Here is a 21,100-nt window from a genome sequence, read left to right as displayed (position 1 = left end):
ATCTGAGAAATTTCTTCAGTTTTGTTCTGAGGTTTACAAGAAGTAGTCTGATGGCAGGTGTCCTCTTCCATTGCATATGAAAACTATTTAAACTCTTAATGTGAGAACCCCAAATAAATGCAAAACTGTGAATATTTATATATGCTAGAAATATGAATTAGGGCTAAAAGATAAAATACAGTTTATTTCCCCCAAAACAAAGGTAATTTATGCTATTAGCTATATATTTAATTACTAAAGGAGGGCAAGAAGGTAGCCAGCCTAAGTTAATGGCAGGCTCTGAATTTTCTGATGAACATAATTATTCTTACAGACAAACCACAATATGCTTCTTAGAGTGATGGGCAAGAAGCACTAGCCTTTCCACGTTGTGCCTACATCACTTTGTGCCTACATCGAAAAGTTCATGGAAAGTTTGGGTTAAAGGTGAGTCTATTTTGGTGCAAAAATCTAGAAATCTATGCATAGTTTTTCTAAAATATGATTTTCTGAGAGTTTTTAAGACCTTTCATATTTCATACTCCTATGCCCTGTGTATCATTTCCACATTTCCTCATTTAGCCTGTAACATTCTTGAAAGCAAGTATCATGTCTCATTCATCTTTATATTCCCAATATCTAGCACAGTCTTGGACCATAAAATCTGATGCCTGATTAAATAAAAAGACAATATTGCCATAGTGTGGCTGAAAGAGTTTTGGAGTTAAGCATCTCTTCCTAAAATATTTCAGCCATTGCATGTATCATTTAAAATTTAAAATAATGGCATTTATCATGCCAGCTTGTTGGAGTATGATATAATATGTATATAGTGTCAGTCTGGGACCTGTCATCATAGGCACTCACCAATATTAGCACTTTGTCTAAGTACACACAAAAGAACCTGGTGCAAAGACACAATCTTCACTAGCGCTATGAAGCTGAAGACCCATAGTTACACATTTGGTGCTCCAGATGTAATCCATTTAGAATCCCAGCATCTAAGGTTTTATGGACATCAAATAGTTGCACACAAATATTTTATAATCTGGAACTTGCAAGCACTGGCTTGTAAGGAGAAATAACGCACAGGCTCACAACCAGGGTTTGTAACCTCTTATTCATTTTAGGGGTTTATCGAATTACTTTATCTATATGTGAGAATAATTTTCCATATATAGCAATGATCAATTTCCTCCTTCTTAGACTTTAAGTTTCTTGAGAAAAGTCTACAATGTGTTGTGTTGGCAGAGGGCAGAGTTTTTATCATAATGTAACCACTGAATACTTGATAATAAAGAACATCCTTTGGAACAGCTTATAGCCATGATGGCATCTTTTTAAAATGGCTTTGATCTCCCCTTTGTTGGGTACCGATTTTACAAAAGTTCTTGGAAAGGGAAACGCAGGATGGCACCACACACACAAATGTACCTTATACTTTACCTACCATATTCACTCATTAACTCAACAATAGTTATTAAATTCCCACTATATGTAATATAATGGGTAAATCAAATAAGAAAACCAGGGATTACAATATCTCAATTGTGATAGGTAAATAAGACATACACAGAGGACAATAAGAACACATGATGGGGATCCTAAAGCAGATTTATCATTTGTATTTTTGATAGTCAAGACTTAGAATTGCCACTCTCATTCAAGCCACCTGCCATATTAAAATTTTTCCTGCACCTTTCCAGCAAACCAGTGATTCTCATCTAGGGGCAATTTAGTCCTACTCACCAAGGAGAAATTTGTCAATGTCTGGAAACATATTCAGCTGTCACAATTGTGTGTGGGGGTATATGAGCCTGGGGGAGCTACTAGCATCTAAAAGGTAGAGGCCAAGAATGCTACTAAACATCCTACAACACACAGCCCAGCAAGAACTATCTGGTCCCATGTATCAACAGTTTAAAGGTTGAGAAACCTTATACTAGACTATGACAGATAAGTAGAACTAAGATAATAATTCCTTTTTATTTTTGACAGGCAGAGTGGACAGTGAGAGAGAGAGACAGAGAGAAAGGTCTTCCTTTGCCGTTGGTTCACCCTCCAATGGCCGCCACGGCCGGCGCGCTTCAGCCGGCGCACCGCGCTGATCCAAAGCCAGGAGCCAGGTGCTTCTCCTGGTCTCCCATGGGGTGCAGGGCCCAAGCATCTGGGCCATCCTCCACTGCACTCCCTGTCCACAGCAGAGAGCTGGCCTGGAAGAGGGGCAACCAGGACAGAATCCGGTGCCCCAACCGGGACTAGAACCCGGTGTGCCGGCGCCGCAAGGCAGAGGATTAACCTATTGAGCCGTGGCGCCAGCCAATAATTCATTTTCATTCCCACTCCCCAGCACCAACTCAAAAGACTTGAAAAATCCCATTAAGGGTCTTTGAAGCCTTATAGAATCTATCATATACTGGATATCTTTGGAAAGTCTATTAGAGCACTTTTCAAAACTTGGATGTCCACTGAGCTCAGCCCACCTGGTTCCAGAAAATCCAACCCCAAGAGTGAGCCAGGAAGGCCTGAATAAAATCACCAAGTCGTCTGTGGCATCATTAACTTTTCTTCTACCGATTGTATCAGGACCTCGTCTCTGAGATACTGGAGTCATGGAATCTGCCTTGGTGGCAGAGGGCTCTCTTTTGAAGGGGAATTTAGTAAGAGAAAAAAAATCTTGGATAAAGAATACCATTATCCTTGGAGGAGCACTAAACTCAGAATAGATTTTACTTCTTCTCAGATATGTCTACCAACAGTTACATTTGAGAAATGTCATATATTTATATGGTAGAATTTATATACTTATATTGGGTGTCTGTATTTCCTGTGAGTGGGAAGGCTACCTGTATCCATGTGGGCCATGGTAAATTCTGTTTATAAAAGGAATTCTTACCATGAAAGAGACAGATGGCAAATCCTGGAAAGAAAATTCTGACATTCTGTTTTGTCTCTAAAGGTTAGTTACATTTTTATATGTATTTTTTTTTCTTCCCAGAATCATATGGGTATGTAGTGACACCTGGAAATATGTGAGACATGCTCTAAGCTCAGTTCCATTTGCAGTTCCAGAAAACACTCATCACTGATTTTTAACCACAAATAAGGACAGAGGATTCTGTGATGGTCATTGAGGCCCTGAGAAATCTGGTGTTCTTCCTGGCTTTCCCCAGGCAGAAATTGTTCACAGGGAAAAATTAATCATTCAATTATCTCTCATGCTTTATCCTGATTCTCATCCCTTAAGAGTCATGATTCTCACAGATACCCATCCACAGGCAAATCAGATCTCTCTCTTCCGCATGGCTCAGTTTTATTCCAACAATCGGGTCAGTAAAGATGTTAAGTATGAGTAGGCTTCGTATGTTGCCTTGTCTGAAGGTTTTTTTTTTTTTTTTCCAATTCTAAGGAAGAAGTTTTCAGTCTTGATATAACCTGAGCTAAATCATTAAAGAAGTTTTAAAATGCACTATGTGGGGCAGATGAGGAAGTGTTTTAGAGAGCAGGTGTTTTTCAGGAACACGTATCTGGGGCAGAAGATGACGTCACAGTACCTTTCATATGATACTCTACAGATTATGTTTTACCTAAGCATGAACAGGCAGACTAACTTGGCAGCACGGCAAGGAAATTTGTAATTTCTCCATTACAGTGAGTTGCAAAGCTGTCCTTCTTATTCCTCTGAGCCAACTATAAATACTTCCTTCTGTTTTTCTCTTTCCTTAACTTTGGGATTCTTCATGGCTTGTCTTAAATATATCTTCCTCTATTCTGTCCTAGTAACTACACACTGACATCTCCATCCAAATCCATCTGCATTCTAAAAATTACAAAAAATAGTAAGATCCACACTGCCCAGGAAGAAACATTGTCCTATGGTGCCTGTGTAACTTTTTACCATTTGATGTCTAATGTCCTATGCATAATGAGACCTAAACAAATATTCATCACCTTTACCATGTTATATAACAACTTTTCTGTTATCTTGCCACTTTGTCCCTCTTTCCCACTAGATTATAAGTTTGTAGGGCAGAGAATGTGCCTTATCCATTTTCCTTCTCTACGGTTACTGGCATAATCTCTGGCACATTGTATGCATTCAATACACTATTGCCAAATAACTGAACAATTCCACCTGCATAGCAGTTAAGACCTTTCACTTTGTGGATAAATGAGTTTTAAACCTTTCTTTTCGCACAGATTCTAGGCAAAAAGGCTACTAAATTGATGTAGTCTGAAATTAAAACAATGTGAGACCTACCCATCCTCTCTTATCTTTATAGTTCTAAGAGGCTAAACATCTGTTCTATTTCCACTCGCCTTACATTCTTAGGTCTTCGGGTCACTTTTTAAGCTCATCAGTATTTTTCAGGATTAAAGAAAAGCTCTAGCACCTTATAATTATTCCTGAATAAAATCAGTTCAACTGCTTCTCCTGTTCTGTAGGAGCCATATAATAGGAGCAGAGTTTTCAATTTAGAAATTATCAGCCATGGATGAGTGTCAACAGGACCAGGGAGCAAACCCATAGAGGCAATTGCCCCACAGGATCTGCAGGAATGCTGAATCACTTCTCCAAATAATGACCCTGTGAGCTCTGGGAGATGATCTTTGCCTCTTGCCAACTGTGTGAGCTATGGCACAGTCGGTGGCTCCCACCGTTTGATGTATTCTTAGCGGCAGTGTAAGGAGGAAAGACAAGGGTATAATCTGTGAAGTCAGATCATCCATTGTGCAAATGAGCAAAAAACCCACAAATGTAATGATTTCTTTTCTCAAACAGCTAGTTAGAGTTGGTGTTGAGTATAGTGTTAGATTCTTTTGAAACACTTCCTGCTGAACCTAATACCTAGAGAAGCCTGAATTTAATAGCAGGAGGCTGGAAATGCAAAAATCACATCAAACCCCTTGGCAACTGACCAGCAAGTAGTGGCTGCAGTGAGATCATGTCTTTCATAAGAACATTCTATTAAAAGAACAAGGCAAGCCTCTTTTGATGAGACCAATGTTCTCATTTCTTTTCTCACTTATAGAACAGGAGAGTAAGACTGTTTTGTTTCTTAATGAGGCTATGCTGGTAAAACTTTCTTTATCAAAGGAAAACAATTTCCCCAGTAACCATGTGCCTGTTTCATTGCATGGCTACATAAAGCATAAAAGTTAATAGTATGATGTGAGATATTAATGTAATTTTATTGTTTTATATCACTTTCTAAATTAAGCTCCAATTACTGGTAATTCAGAAAAAATACTGAACATACAGCAATATGTAACAATATACAATATACAACACTTTACAACATGTAGATGTCCCTGTCACTATGTCATCAGTAAATTAATAGATGAAATGAATAAGCATCAGTGTTTAGAGCATTAAGCCCAGTTAAGTTATTGAAACAACAAAACCAGGGAAAATTTGCAGCATAATAATTATGTGTCCCAAGTGCCTTCTCTTGACATGTTTGCATTTTACGTTAAATAGCTTGTAGTTGCTCTCTCTTAAGTATGACCCATATTATTTGATAACAAAATCATAATGATGATGCTAATGTATAAATTGTGCTCTATGTCAATGAACTTAATATAAAGTAGGGAATATCTCTGATTATAGATAAACATAATCTTATCTTGAGGGACACCTATAAAAATCTCAAACAGAATTATATCACAGTTCATTCAAGGTTACAGTATTGTTTTCAGTCCTACAGACAGTTCACCCTTGGGTGTCTCTGTAGGTTTAGAATCCCAGGAAAGAAATTGAGGTTGTAAATGGTCTAGATTCTCTATCTTCCTCCTTCAGCTGCTTCTTGTACCACAAAGTAGCACATACATTCATTTCACTTAAAGCTTGTTCAAATATGCATCCTTTCAGTTTTATTACTTTGAATTTCAAGAGCCTTAATTTTATTTTATACACTTCTTGGTTTTCATTATATCTGGAAGTACCACATATGTAATAGAAATATGTTATTCTTCCAGTAGAGGGAGCTCTCGACACTGATCGTAGGCCTGTGACATCTTGTGTTTTGACTGACACGTAGGGCATTCTGTTGCTGATAATTGGAAGCAGGGTAGAGAATCAGGGAGGTAAAGAACTGCCTTGAACACCTATCTGAAAAAGCAAAGTTTGAGGGGTAGGTTTTGGCCTATTAGTTATGACATCTGCATCCCAAATTGGAGTACTTAGATTCTATTCTTAGGCCTTGCTCCCGATTCTAGCTTCCTAACCAAGCAGACAATGAAGGATCAGGTGATAGGTGATGACTCAAGTATCGGGGTTCCTGCCACCCACATGGGAGACCTGGATTGAGATCTCACTTCCAGCTTTGGCCTGACCCACCCTAGCCCTTGTAAACAATTAGAGAATAAACCAGTTTATGGCAATGCTTTCTCTGTGTGTCTCAAACAATACAACAAAAATTTGTGTAATTTACCTAAAAAACATTATTCTCAATGTCACATAAACATGGTGATTACAGCTGGTATCCACCTTGTTCGTTCATATTTAGTTCACATTTATAAACATAGAAAATAAAACAATATCTAACCCAGGATGGCTTCCTGGTTATCTCATGAAGAAACAGATTTGATCTTTCAGAACTACTCAACACATTTGAAAAGTGCCCCCACCTGTCTTTGAATAGTGCATCATCAATTCCTTTCCGGCGAAGCAGATCTTGTGGCCCGTAAGGTGTGTCCTTACACTTAGAGTCAGTGTCACAGAGTAGAGTTTGCAGGAATGGGAAGAAGCCAGTACTAGGAAGGTTTCGAGGAGCAAGATAACCTGAAATTAAAAAATAAGAATTACATCACTATGATATATATTGCCAGAGAAGAGAAAGAAGTGCAATAGCTCAACTTTGTGAAATTACATCTGCATTATGACTGTCTCTATCCTCCAAATTAGCCCCACCTCTGTAACTAATGTTGGACACTGAACAAGAAAAAGTTTGGACAATGTTTTAGTTAACTTGATTTTGCTACATTAGTTAATACATATCAAAAGACTTCAAAATACCTGTGGCCCCATAAATCTCTCTTCCTGGGATATATTCCGAAGAAATACTTGAAGTAGTTTCAATGAATACTTCATTATACTAATATGAGATGTTAATAAAAAAAGAAACTGGGTGATGTTTACAGAGCGTGATTAATATACTAATATAAGATGCTAACAATAGGGGAAGCTGGATATCATGTATGTAGGGACTCTGCACAATCTCACAATTTTTATTTTGTAAATTTAAAATTAATGAAATAAATTTTAAAAGAAAATACTGGTTAAAATACTTTAAAAATAAATCACAGTGTATCCATATTAAATTCAATGTAGCCATTAAAAAGTCAATGTGGAAAATGTTTATATCATTAAAAAGAATTGATTAGAAAACAGCCCATTTGGAATGCCGGCATTTCAGGCCAGGGCTTTATCCCGCTGCACCACAGCACCAGCCCCAGTTTGTGTTGTCTTTAAGCCGTCCCGTTTACAGGTATTTCTTACAGCAATCACAGAAAGATAACACAGAAATTAATATGACTAGGATTGGAAGCTTTGAATTTGGGGAAACCGTAGCCCATCAAACTGTCCACTGGTGTTTTCTAAGAAGCCCCTCTTTCTGTCACCAAAATGAACCCTTGTGAAAACTGCAGTGAGCCAACGATACTTCCCATCAATATTTTCATTGTAGTACAACTCCCTCAACAAGCAAAAGAAGCGCAGTTGAATTGCCTGTTGGCTCTTTACATCATGCTTCCATAACAGAATTCTGCTGCAGAGAACTAGATACAGCAAGTCCTTTATAGGGTTTGTCATGAAATGTTCACGATTTAGGGTAGCCCACTCTGCTACACGGATCCCAGCTGTAGCCCCTCAGTCAGGGTATGCATCTGCAAATGGGGTTGTACCTGCTTGCTCTCCAATATTCACAGTGGCTGCTTTGAATGGAAGAGAGAGATAGAAGGACAACAGATGGCCAGACAATCCCTCCTCTCTAGGCCACTTATCAGCATGAGGGTGTGCTGAGTCCTGCAGTGCTAAAACCAATGGAAGCTCAAGCAAAGCCATTTGGAATAGGGAGGGAGAGGAAAATGGTGTCATAGGAGCTGCTATGATAAATCAGTATATACGAGCTTAGAAGAGGTGATGCTTTACCTCTGATTTTACCTTCCCTGACATTGACTACAACTTGTAAATTATTTGAGAGGAACTTCACAGAATTTAAACCCACAATATTCTTTGATGTGATATCTATAGAGGATAAGTCTACTTCATAGAAAAATTCATCGCAGGGTTTCTTTTAAAATAAGCTCCCATGTTGTTGAAAGCACAACAACACTTTGCTTAGTTTTTTGATATCTGATATTTAACCTGTCACACTTGGATCATGCAGATATGCATGGTTTAGATATGCACACATTTCAGAAAACACAATGCCATGCAGAGTGTAGACTGCCTACATTATTTATTTCACTATCATCTTTTAACCAAGGATTGTACACACCTTTAAGTGTGAGGAGTAGTTGCAACAACACCAATAACACCAACTGATTAAGCATCAGTTGCATCCCCTGTTCTATGCAAGGCGTGTAACACACATTCTATCACCCATCCTTCCTTGACATCCGTAACAAAATTTCTTATGCACGTCGACTTTTCGCAAAATATGGAAATCCTCTGAGCTAACAAGACAGAATGAAGTAGAATTAAACTTTATGTAGCTTTCTTATGAAGGAAAATTTTAATCTTTTGCCAAACTCAGTGATGAGTGCAAGGAAGTAACCAGTCAGAGCCATGGTGAAGTCAAACCATCACACATTTTAAAGAGCTACTAATTTTAACTTGAACTCACTGTTCTGAAGGTGTCTCTAGCACTTTCAGGTTCTAAAATTATGGTTCCTTTTATATTACCAAATGCTGGGATGAAGGAAAAAGAAGAACATTTCTCTGTCTTTCACAAACCTTTACGCAGCAAGCACGGAGAACACAAAGTTAAGGTTAATAATTGAGTGCTCACGTTGCTGGCCAGAGCAGAATTAGGGACACAGGCAGAGGAAGACCATGCCTGTGAGACCACAGCAGCACAGGCAGGTGATAAGGCAGATCTCAGGGTCTGAGACAGAGTGTAAAATCAGGAAATTGTCCTTGGTATCATGATTCCAAAGTCTCAAACCCAGAACAACATTCATGCTCATCTTTACGAGAAAAGCTACTGTAGATCCCGTCTATTCTTGGCATCCAATCCGGAAGACTCCAACTTAGTTTGGGAGTGAGGTGAGGCTAGAAGTGGGTGATAAACAGAATCCCCAGTTACTCAAGACTTAAGTTTCTCAGTAGCTCCTGACAGAGGCATTGTGCAGCCACCCAAGGGTAGTAGAGGTCATTCTCATAAAATGGATACAGCCCACATGATCGTCACAAGCTGATAATCACATGGGGATAGTCCAGTATTATTTCAGGGAACTGATCAAACCAAACTATAAACACTTTCAGGAACAGGCCACCAATTAGCAAAACTTAAATAAAATCAAACTGTTATTTTATTGTTGTAATAATGAAACCAGAACTATAAAACACTCAGTTCTAAGAATTGTTTTTAAAACAGACACTTTGTAAACAGTTGTGACATCAGCATATATCTATGTTTGCCTAGAGAGATCAAGCTTGCTTTTCCTTTCTCTTTCTGCACAAAAATACTTTTCCAGAAAAATATTAGTGACACAATGTAAACATTAGTGCAATGGTTCTCCAACTGTGGTCCCTGAAGCAGCAACATGAGCGTCATCTGAAATCTTAGAAATGAACATTTCAATCTTACCCCGATCTACTTCACTAGAAACCCTGGGTATGGAGTTTAGCAATCCATTTTACAAGCCCTCCAGGTAATTGCGATGCATGTTGATATTTGAGATCCAGGGGGTTAAAGTGCCAACCTTTTCACTAAAGACCAGTAAAGTTTTGAAGCTGATGGGCTATCCTGTATTGTCATCATTACTCAATACAACGATTCCAGTACAAAAGTCAAAGACCATGTGCACATCAATGGGCCTGGTTGTAATTCCATAAATGTTTATTTACCAAAATAGGCAGAAGGATGCATATGACCTGCAAGCTGAAGTTGCTGGCTGTGAGGTAACCGACCTCACACTCATCCCTCTCCCTCTCCTGCCTGGTTCCTGTCTTGCTTTCCCCTTCCCCCATCCTTCTTTTCTTCTTCTCTTACATCATCTGATCTACTTAACATCCTTGTCTTACAGTGTGTACTGCTTTCATGTTTCCCTCACACTCACCACCTCTTTCTACTCGGTTTCCAATTCTTTTTTCTTTTACTCCTGCTGCTCTCCCTCTTCCCTTCTTCCTTCCTGTCTCTTTACTCATTGATGCAGCCAAGAATGCAATTCTCTCCCAACATACAGTGAGAGAGAGAGAGAGATAGAGAGAGACAGTGAGACAGAGAGAAAGGTCTTCCTTCCGTTGGTTCACCCCCCAAATGGCCGCTACAGTTGGTGTGCTGCGGCCAGCGTAATGCACCAATCCGAAGCCAGCAGCCAGGTGCTTCCTCCAGGTCTCCCATGCGGGTGCAGTGCCCAAGCACTTGGGCCATCCTCCACTGCCTTCCCAGGCCACAGCAGAGAGCTGGACTGGAAGAGGAACAACCAGGACAGAATCCGGTGCCCCAACCGGGACCAGAACCCAGGGTGCTGACACCGCAGGTGGAGGATTAGCCTAGTGAGCCACAGCGCCGGCATCCTACCAACTTTTGTAAGAAATTCAAGTGCCCATGGCTCAGTGGCAGTGTCTAGAAAAGTGCTGTTTTCTATTTCTTGTATGATGGATGAAGGAAATGTCACAGTCTTTTCGATAATGAAACTGCTTCCACTTGACTTCGTTAGACTCAGGCAGTATTCTGTGGGCTGCCTGGGTGACATTTGTAGACATTATGGTAATGGTACAATTGGAGACTTTCCACAGTAGTCCTTTGTGTTTTTCTCAAAACAGGTCAGAACCCAACCTAGGTGGTATTTTTGTGTTTCCAGGTGAAAGGGGTTTAGTCTTTACCTCAGTGAAGAGATGAATGATAAATCATGGAAGGAAAATTCTTATTAAAAATACAGTTACTCATTTGGGGAATTATACTTTTCTTTTTTTCTGATTTTTAAAAGTTTTATTTATTTGAATGGCAGAGATGAAGATATCTTCTATTTGCTGGTTCACTTCCCAAATGCCCACAATAGTTGGAGCTGGCCAGTCCAAAGCCAGGAGCCCAGAACTCCATCTGGGTCTCCCACATGGGTGGCAAGTACTCATGTACTTGAGCCATCATCGGCTGCCTTCTTGGGTGCACATTACAGGAAGCTAGATCCGAATCATACTTTCCTAAACTTTTTGGATATAGGGTCACATTGGCAAAATAAGCATCAAGCCTTCTGATGATACAAACAGTGTCTCCTTATTAAACACCACAAGAATTGAACACCACCCCGAGAGTCCAAAATGAGACAGCATATCCAAAAGTATCACCTACAAATAATCAAATACCCCGATATAAATAAAGGAAATGACTCTCAGGAGCATATTGATAACAAATTCTGAAGTCTTTTTGGTAGTCTTCAGACAAATTTTGCTTTAAATTACATTTTCCAAGGTATAATTAAAATTGTAAGAGATATAACCTGGCCATTTATCTGGAATTCATGGAGCTGAACCTGCTGTCCTTCATACACACCACACAACTGGGGGTTCAGGCTGTTTCCTGAGGACAGGTGTACTGTTTCACCACTCACACCAGGTCGGGTCAAATGTATGAGTTCTTCCTAATTCTACTCAACCATTATATGATCCAGCATGACTTTAGCACAGGGTTAAAAGTAGGCCTGACTTTGAACCTTAAAATCCAGGCACTCGTTCAGTAAATTGGCAGTTGTTTTGAGAGATTGAAAAGGCCAAGCAATTTTAAAGAAAAATGCTTACCTAGATCTCAGCACCATGTGAGGCATATAGCAAATGTTTATTAAATATACAAATAAATAAGTTAACCCCTGAGGGTCACAGGAAGACGGCATGATTTAGGGCTCTAAAAAGTTTCAAATTTCATCCTAATGTTATAGTCAGCTCAACAGATACAAAGCTCAGTGAGTAATGTTGCACTGTATTCATATGCCTTGTAAAAATGGTTAAATTTAACTAATTAATGAAGTCAATATGTATTGATGTAGGTCCTTTAAGTCTTGTTTTTTCTAAAAATCTAACAAATACACTCTGACATCCATAATATCAATCACTTGATTTATTTTCTGCAAAGTAAATCCACCCATCATTCATCAATAAATAAGTTCTTTTTTTTTTAATTTTTAAAGGCAGAGATATGAAGAGAGAGAGAGAGAGAGAAAGTGAAAGTGATCTTCCATCCACTGATTCATTCCCCAAATGGAAGAAGTAACCAAAGCTGGGCTGAACTGGAGCCAGGAGCCAAGAGCCAGATTCTTTCAGATCTCTCATGATTGTGCAAAGGTCCAAAAACTTGGGCCATATTCCACTGCTTCCCCAGGCCATTAGCAGGGAGCTGGATTGGAAATGGAGCAACCAGGTCTCGAATCAGTGCCCACATGGGATGCCAACACTGGGGAGGGAGGCTTAACCTTCTACATCACAGAGCCAACCCTAATAAATAAGTTCTAAACAATCATTTTGTGCTTGGTAGACATAAAGGTATTAAATAAGGCTCATTCTTATATTTAAAAAAGAAATATTCTTGGGCCAGTGCCGTGGCTCACTTGGTTAGTCCTCCACCTGCAGCACCAGCATCCCATATGGGCGCTGGGTTCTAGTCCCGGTTGCTCCTCTTCCAGTCCAGCTCTCTGTTGTGGCCTGGGGAGGCAGTGGAGGATGGTCCAAGTGCTTGGGCCCCTGCACCGGCATGGGAGACCAGGAGGAAGCACCTGGCTCCTGGCTTCAGATCGGCGCAGTGTGCCAGGCGCAGCGTGCCAGCCGTAGCGGCCATTTGGGGAGTGAACCAATGGAAGGAAGACCTTTCTCTCTGTCTCTCTCTCTCACTGTATAACTCTGCCTGCCAAATTTAAAAAAAAAATAAATATTCCGTGTTAATATTTGAAAAACATAACTGACATTATATATAGAGAGAAAATAAAAGTTGAGGAAGAGGCTGGTTTTCAAGTTCATCATACTTGTATTAAATAAAGCACATGGAAATAATTTGATGTCCTGAATTAGTGGACAAATATTAAAGAACACATATTTGAAAACAAATAGTAAAACATTGGTTTTAAGAAGCCCTTCAGCCGGTGCCACGGCTCACTAGGCTAATCCTCCGCTTGTGGCGCCAGCACACCAGGATCTAGTCCCGGTCGGGACACCGGATTCTGTCCTAGTTGCCCCTCTTCCAGGCCAGCTCTCTGCTGTGGCCCAGGAGTGCAGTGGAGGATGGCCCAAGTCCTTGGACCCTGCACCCGCATGGGAGACCAGGAGAAGCACCTGGCTCCTGGCTTCGGATCAGCGCGGTGCGCCAGCCACAGTGCACCCGCCGCAGTGGCCATTGGAGAGTGAACCAACAGTAAAAGAAGACCTTTCTCTCTCTCACTGTCCACTCTGCCTGTCCAAAAAAAAAAAAAAGAAAAAAAAAAAAGAAGCCCTTCATGGTTTTTGAAGGGATTTATCTTACATCATTTTGTATGAAAGCCAGGACCAGGGCTATACCTATTTTGAGGATAACATCAGAGAATCAAGCTATTTGCTCCAGGTCACATGAACAATAAAACAACAGAGATGGATCTATAACTGTATGACATATGACAAGAGTGAAAACAACATTTTGTTCAGCTGAATTTCAGGACATCAGAGGGAACAGACAGGATTGGGAAAACAGACACCTTTCTGGTTTTACTGTTGAATCACTGACTCACAGGGAATAAATTAACCTCTCTAAGTCTCAATTTCCACATCTACCAAATTGAGGATAATGGGCCTTGCTGCCTCACAGGGTACGAGGAAGATTAATTAGATAAAGCTTGTGTAGAGTACTGCGAACTCTGAAGACGAAAGGCTGCAGAGAACCACGAGTTACCATTGCTCATCATACTGTTGCATCACTTGTCTTATTTACCAAACAGTGGCTGAGGCTTTCCTACTCTACCTGATCTCTCATTTCTCTGCCTTGAGCCAATGAATGTTTAGGACTGTTGCATGATGGGTTTCCTTCTCTAGCAATTCATAATATGTACCTGGATCAACTGGTGTAGTGCTTCAAGTATTGCGTGCTCAGTGGGTGTGGTGCCATGACACATTCTTCCTAATTCTCCCGAGGCAGGTCTTGCTTCATAGTACAGGTGCTTTACTAAGTTCAAACCCATTGGAAGAAAGGTAGACAGTAGCTGGTTCTAAGGGCAGAAGCATGATTCTTCATCCTTGAAGCAGTGAGAAGGAAGGTCCCACACTCAAAATATGGCACCCACAGATGTTTAATAGATACAGCCATAGAGAGAACAAATTTTGGGTCACATGTGGTATATCCTACAATGCTGGCATATTTCCCCAACAACCCACAGAACTCAAAGCTACTGACAATTATCACAGCCAGACATTTTGAAAGGTGAAAAAATTGTCCTTGTAGGGATAATTTTGGGACTCTGGTTCTGAAACTATAAATGAGAGGAAGTGAAGAAAGATCTCTGGCTTATTTATAGCTTTGACAAATCGCTATTATTATTTTTTTAAGAGAAAAGGAATTTATAGAAGGCTGTCTAGACTCAAGACCTTGCAGTGGCATTGAATGCTATGTCTTTGACCCTTAAGTGCACACTTGAATTGATGGTCAGTCCAGAGGGCTCTGTGACCTCACCTTAATGAATCTCCAGAATAGAATGTACCTCCCTCCTTTCTGAATGTTCCAGGGACCCTGCTGTGTGATGGGTTCCAGAGGCCATGCCCCGATCTATTTAAATTTTAAACAAAATGCCTTGATTCAAGGTTAGGAGACATAACAAAAACACATCCATGGTAGATAATAAACTCTCATGTGGACAGAATTTTGAGAAGCTTAAAAATAAAAATTTCAACCAATGCTACTCAAAATATTTCCATGTGGCAAAGAATGTTGAGGTCTGTGGTTCATCTTGGATGAGTGGGCTCTGTCGGACTTATTAGATAGACCTAACAATAGTCAACAGTTTGCTTTCCTGAAACTTGTCCTTTAGTAACAAAGACTCACAAATCATCGGGGGGAAAAAATCTCCCTCCCATGGCCATTTGTAAACAGAATCTTAGCAACTATTTTTTCTCCTTCTACATCTAAATTAATATAAAAAAAAGAACCCTAGGTCCTCATTTCATTGTAGGACATTCTCTGTATGAAACTTAGTCTCCTAACTGTGCTTCAGTGTTTCTAAAAGGAAAATGTCCTTTAGCCTCTGGACAGGGCAGAATTAAGCTGGGATGCATACACTAGGTATGACTGTGCTAATTAGGAACATCACAAAGATCTGGTGCTTGTGAATCGAGAGCCACTATATTGAGCCACATCAGGTGCATCACCTCCCCTGAGATTCTGCCCCTTCCACTGATCCAATAATTCCTGTTAGCATTGGTGTTGGCACAGTGGTGCTCTGGAAGAGGTACTTCCCCCAGGGCTGCTACATCTGTTCTGCTTCCAGAGGGAAGTGCTGTTCTAATAGTTAACTGCATCCAGATCACCCAGGCATCCATGTGGTTAATTCACCATGCCTGCATTGAGAGACCCAGTGGAGGATTTAATTCCTCTCCTATTACTATGATCTCCAAAGTGGTGTCGGGCTTGGGGGAGTGGAGAGTGTGGGAGCATCAGGGATTTCTATAAACCAGACTCTGGGGCAAAATGAGTTTGGGAAACTAAACTCTATCTCCCAATCTGGGAGAGCCAGAACACATTTGCATGTTAAAGATACTGAAAAGTTTTTCAGTCAAAAAAAAAAAAGTGAGTAAATTTAGTTAATCCCATATTTCCACTTACATGATCATAGAATATCTTTTCCTTTCCTTTTTCCTTCCTGTTTTTTTTTTAAGGTAATGCTGGGTAATATTCCATGGGGCACATTTTAGGATATGATGCCTTAATCCATACTCTCATACTTTCCCAGCTGAAAGGAGAACTGCAAAATCATTTCTACCCCACTTCTCAGGAGGGAACTTTCTTACATAAGAAAATTTCTTCGTTTCAAGTCTGACACACTAAAACTTAGTTATAAGCTGTCACCTCCCTAAACATGGCTTAACTATGATCATTTCTGGGAGTCTCTCAACAAAACCCATCTAAAACATCACTTGGAGAAGGGAATCTCATTCCAGAAGGATTTGTGGAGGCTTATAAAAGTACACACCTATAATGGGAAAATATAAGGTAATTAGGAAATCAGATTGAGAGCAAACAAGGGGAGGGAAAAATAAAGCCAGCACAGTAATGCCCACCAAACGTCTGTGTGTCATTGAGGGTTGGCCACAAATTTGCACCTAAAGGTCCTACGCAACCCTAAGAACAATAGAAATGTAGCCATCTATTCATGGTGTCCACCAAGCAAAATAAAAATGAATGAACATGTTGTGATGGGCATAGCTTTTCCTATTCAGAGAGAAATCATATCCATCAGGCACCAAGAACTTTTCTTCAGGTGTTCCTAGTATGTTCGCCCCCTACCCAGCACAGGGGCATCTGAGAAACTGATTCAGTATTCCAGTGACTGATCCTTAAAGGAGAACAGGGAATAAAGGTATTTGCCACTGAGAGGCAAAGATGGGGAGAAAATGAGGTACTGTTCCCCTCAACAGACAATGAGACAATCTGAGACAATATGGTAATGGTATGCAGGATATCAAGCAAGATACTGGAAAGAGTACAAGGTTGTTTATTTGGGGTCTCCTCTTCCATTTCTCCCACAAATCTTTGCATTTGTTAGAAGCCAAGCAGGGTTATGAGTTGTTGCCAGGGCTTGCATGTTGGAAGAGTTTTCAGGAATTACTCTAATGAGTAAGGTATCAGATAGGAACAAGAGTTAAAAAGCATCATTCTAATCTTAGCTTCACAAATGATGTATTATGCCACCACTACCTGTCCCTTGAATCAATTTCCTCACTTACACAAGAAAAATAAATCTTGACCACCTGTCCATCACTGCTGTTACAGCCAGAAGAATCTTCTGGACAGAGATTATCATGTTGCAGTATTAAGTACTTAAGATGAAAATTATATTTGGAAATGTGATTTCAGTAATCCATTAAGAGTAATGATACAGAGAAAAGAATTTCAGTAATTACTCCTAAGGAGGGATATTACTAACAACTATTTTTTCATTCAGAAATTTGAGTCAGTTGTGATCACAGAGAATTCTGTATGCCATGGTGTAAAAATAAAAGCCAATGAAATCCGCTGAGATTACTGTATAGGGTAAAAAAGGTTCATAAAGGCAGATGCTTAGCAACTTTTATGATTCAACAGATGGTCTCCGTACTTGGGAACCTCAGGGTCTGGTTCCGGATTTTGTCATTCGTCAACAGTCTGTGTGACATTTAGGTCTTTGGTATTCATATTTTGTCTACTTACAAATGATACGTGTGACAACCTGCCAGTGGAAAATGTGTGTCGCAACCTTTTCCTTCAAGCGGCCCTGCTGACAGGTAGCAGCCCCATCTTCTTGTCAGACCTGACTTTTCTCCTGAAACAAAAATCCCCTTACCAAGACCTCTGCCAATTGGAAAGAGACAATTTATGTGACCTGTGGCTTGCTTTGTAACCCACAACATATTACTGGCCCTCTCCCTCCCTCTGAGCAGAATTACTCTTCTTCAAAGCCATTGTCTCATGAAGGGAGATGTCAAAAAGCAGAGAAAAATTCCCCAGCAGTATTGTCCTAAATTGTGATAGCTGTAAAAATCGATATTTTAAAAATTAACAATTACTATTTCCTAATGTAAAGTTATTTTATTCTGAAAAAATGTCTGCCTTAGAAAAACACAAATTAAAATCAAGAGGTTCCATTCTATGGCTCTCAGGCTGGCAAAAGTTTGAAAAATCTGATAACACCAAGTGTTGGAGAGAATATGGAACAGTGGGAACTCTCATTCCACAGTGGGGAAAAGTAACTTGCTAAAGCTACTGTGAAAAATATTTGACCACATTTGACAGAGTGCAAAATATCCTTGAGAAATATATTCACATGCACAATGAGACACGCAAAGAATATCTATCATATTACTGTTAGTAAACCCAAAACAATCTAAAGGCTCATCAGAAGCCATGGATACACTGTGATGTAGTTACAAATGGAGTATAAAGTCACAATGAACACATTCAAGTTGCACAAATCATTGGAGATACATCTATAACATACAGGGCTGAGAAGAACAATGTTGAGCCAAAAGTAATGGTGCAAAATTATGTGAAAGTGAGATATCATCTACATAAAGTCCTTAATATAAATAATATTAAGGTAATCAGGTATACAAATATGTAATGAAAAATACAAAATGAGCGCATCAATGTTACTTACTTGAAGGAAGTCAGTGACTTGTGATAATGATTTCCTTCAGGATCAGAAGGAAGGAAGCAGAAAGGGAAGAAGAAAATAGGATCAGGGAGTTTACATTGGTGCCTCAATTGTACCTTTAGTGCCTGATTTTTACTAAAATAAAAAACACAGCATGTGGGTGATCCTGTGCCTGGCTGGAAGACTGCCTGCCTAGCCTATGCAGGAGGTCAAGAGGGCATGGCACACCATGCCCCCCAGGGAAAACCGGAGGGCTCAGCACACTGAGACCCACATATGACCTGACTGCTGTCAGGTGGCAGGGGCCCAGGCACATTTCCCCCACCCCAGCTTCCTGGTGAGTGGCCTTGTAACTGTTAACAGCTCTCAGATGCAGCCCAGACCCATAAGACCGCCTGGAAGGCTACATGGGCTACATGACCTTCAAGCTGATTGGAGAAGCATAGCAGTGCCAGTATCGGCTTTATCCTATAGAATTAGTGTTGCTACCCTGAGCTAGCCACTCCCCTTTGCCTGCCCTATAAAAGCTTGTGCCTAACTGCTAATAAATGGACACATTCACCAAAACTGTCTCCAGTGCTTCTTGCCGAAGATCGCCGTCACCCCACCATAACGACAGTGTGGGCCTCACAGGACGAGCCCACAGCAGCAAAGAAGCCAAAAAATGTCTGATGAGGTCAGATAGTAGATACATGTTAATTTTGTAAGTTATTTTATGTTATCTTTATTATTAGGTTTTTTTTTATTTGAAAGGCAGAGAAACACACACAGACACACATACAGAGAGAGAGAGAGAAAGGGATGATATCTTTCCTCAGCTGGTTCACTCCCCAAATGCCTAAAACAACTGGGTAGGGCCAGGCTGAAGCCAGGAGCCAGAAGCTCCGCTGGGTCTCCCATGTAGGTATCATGGACCCAAGTACTTGAGCCATCACCTGCCGCCATACAGGATGTGCTGTGCATTAGCAAGAAACTATATTGGAAGAGGAATGGCCAGGACTCAAGCCAGATACTGTGACATGGAACACAGACATCCCAAGCAGTGGCTTAAACTACTGCACCACAGCATCTGCTCTTGTGTTATTTATAGGCTTGTCAATGAGTTTGAAATAGTTCATACGATTGTTCATACTAGAATTGTGTTAAGACTTATAGAGGTTTTAGTTGCAGAAATACCAGAGGAAGCTCATTATACAATCTTGTATACATGCCAGTTCAAGAATCGCTTTTTAACAATGCTCTCTGAGTTGATAAATTCCAACCCTTTCTACAAATTTTATGGGGTAACTCACTGACCTAGGTTTACTTTTTTAACCCACTGGCATCCTTGCCCTTGTCATTATGATACTAGCTGGGATCTATATTTCTGAGAGGTACAGTGAATTCAGAGCTCATTAAATGCAGGAGTCCTGACTGATGCATTATCTATTACTTCCATCTTCTCTCCGCTGAGCATCATCTGCTATTGTGTTTACCCCATTACCAAGCTTAATTAAGTCCTTCAAGAGTTTCTCATAATCCTCCTGGCTTCTTCTTGTTGGCAAATATGCTCCATTTATTTGCATTGCTTTTGAATTATTAATAAATATGTTCTAAAGTTGCTTCTTTGTAAGTCAAAACACTGTTTAAACTGAGTGTCTTTCTCCCATTTCAAATTTTGCCTATTTCTGCTGGTTTTTGGAGCTCTCAGTGGGTCAGACCTTTTATCTACTATTAGGTTATATGTCAAATTACTTAATGGGATCTTCGTTGACAGACTTGTGGGAACATCACCAAAAAAGTGCCAACAATTGGCTTTTCCTAGCATCAAATATTCTGTTAATCCTTCAAGAAATTTCAGCAGGTTAGAAATACACAACTTAATTCATTAAAACTATAGCGAGTGAGCTTCCAGGACAGTCATTGCTTTTCCCTGCTAAGAGAAAAATCTGCTTACTCCCATTGTGAACTCCTGGGATCTCTCTCTTCACATTTTTTTGAAGCAGGTTAGCCATTAGCCAGCTGGCACCTCTTTCAAGATATTCTCACAAGTAATGGCAAGTGATACAGCTTGAATGGTAGTGCAGTTTCCCTCTGCAGTTTCTTCTAATTTTTAGAGATGATAGTCAGGTGAAACAGTGCCATTTTATCCTCCTTAATTCCAATAGTTTTCATTGGCAAACTTAGATTAATGGTCTTCACAGTTTTCAGATAAACATAACCCAAAATCATGCAGAGTTGTGTTTAGCCTTTGTTCTCCCTGATTGTCAATCTCAGAGAATACCAATCTAGTAGAAGCATCTGATTTTTATTGCATGGATGCTGTCATAGAATTCTATTACTCTTTCAGGTTATGGGTAATGTGGCCTGAAAATCACTTCATAATTTAAGAAGTCTTCATTCTTAAGCAGACCATCTGAAAAACAGCCTCTTAGTTGTCCTCTCCTGAGTAGACAATGGTTCCAATGCGTGTGTCACAACAGCATCACCATTCATTAAATCAATCCACAGACAGCTACTGAATATCGCTTATGTCCATTACATGGAAGACTATTAATGGACAAGAGAACTATAACTGTCCTTACCTTTAGAGACAGGAAAAAACACGGAGTTCACC

General features: G+C 40.0%; 1 protein-coding gene across 2 annotated transcripts in view; it reads right to left on the bottom strand.

Moving 5' to 3' along the window:
* The window catches only part of ABCA12 (ATP binding cassette subfamily A member 12), a 183,853-nt gene that overhangs the window by 118,191 nt on the left and 44,562 nt on the right, over positions 1 to 21,100 (bottom strand). For both annotated transcript variants that reach the window (XM_051848235.2, XM_051848234.2), the window contains exon 3: positions 6,610 to 6,763. In XM_051848235.2, coding sequence (XP_051704195.1) covers positions 6,610 to 6,763 — 154 coding nt within the window. The remainder of the gene's footprint in view (positions 1 to 6,609; positions 6,764 to 21,100) is intronic.

Source organism: Oryctolagus cuniculus, chromosome 3 (genome assembly GCF_964237555.1).
Source record: "Oryctolagus cuniculus chromosome 3, mOryCun1.1, whole genome shotgun sequence".
Taxonomy (NCBI): domain Eukaryota; kingdom Metazoa; phylum Chordata; class Mammalia; order Lagomorpha; family Leporidae; genus Oryctolagus; species Oryctolagus cuniculus.
This window is presented reverse-complemented; position numbering and strand designations above follow the sequence as displayed.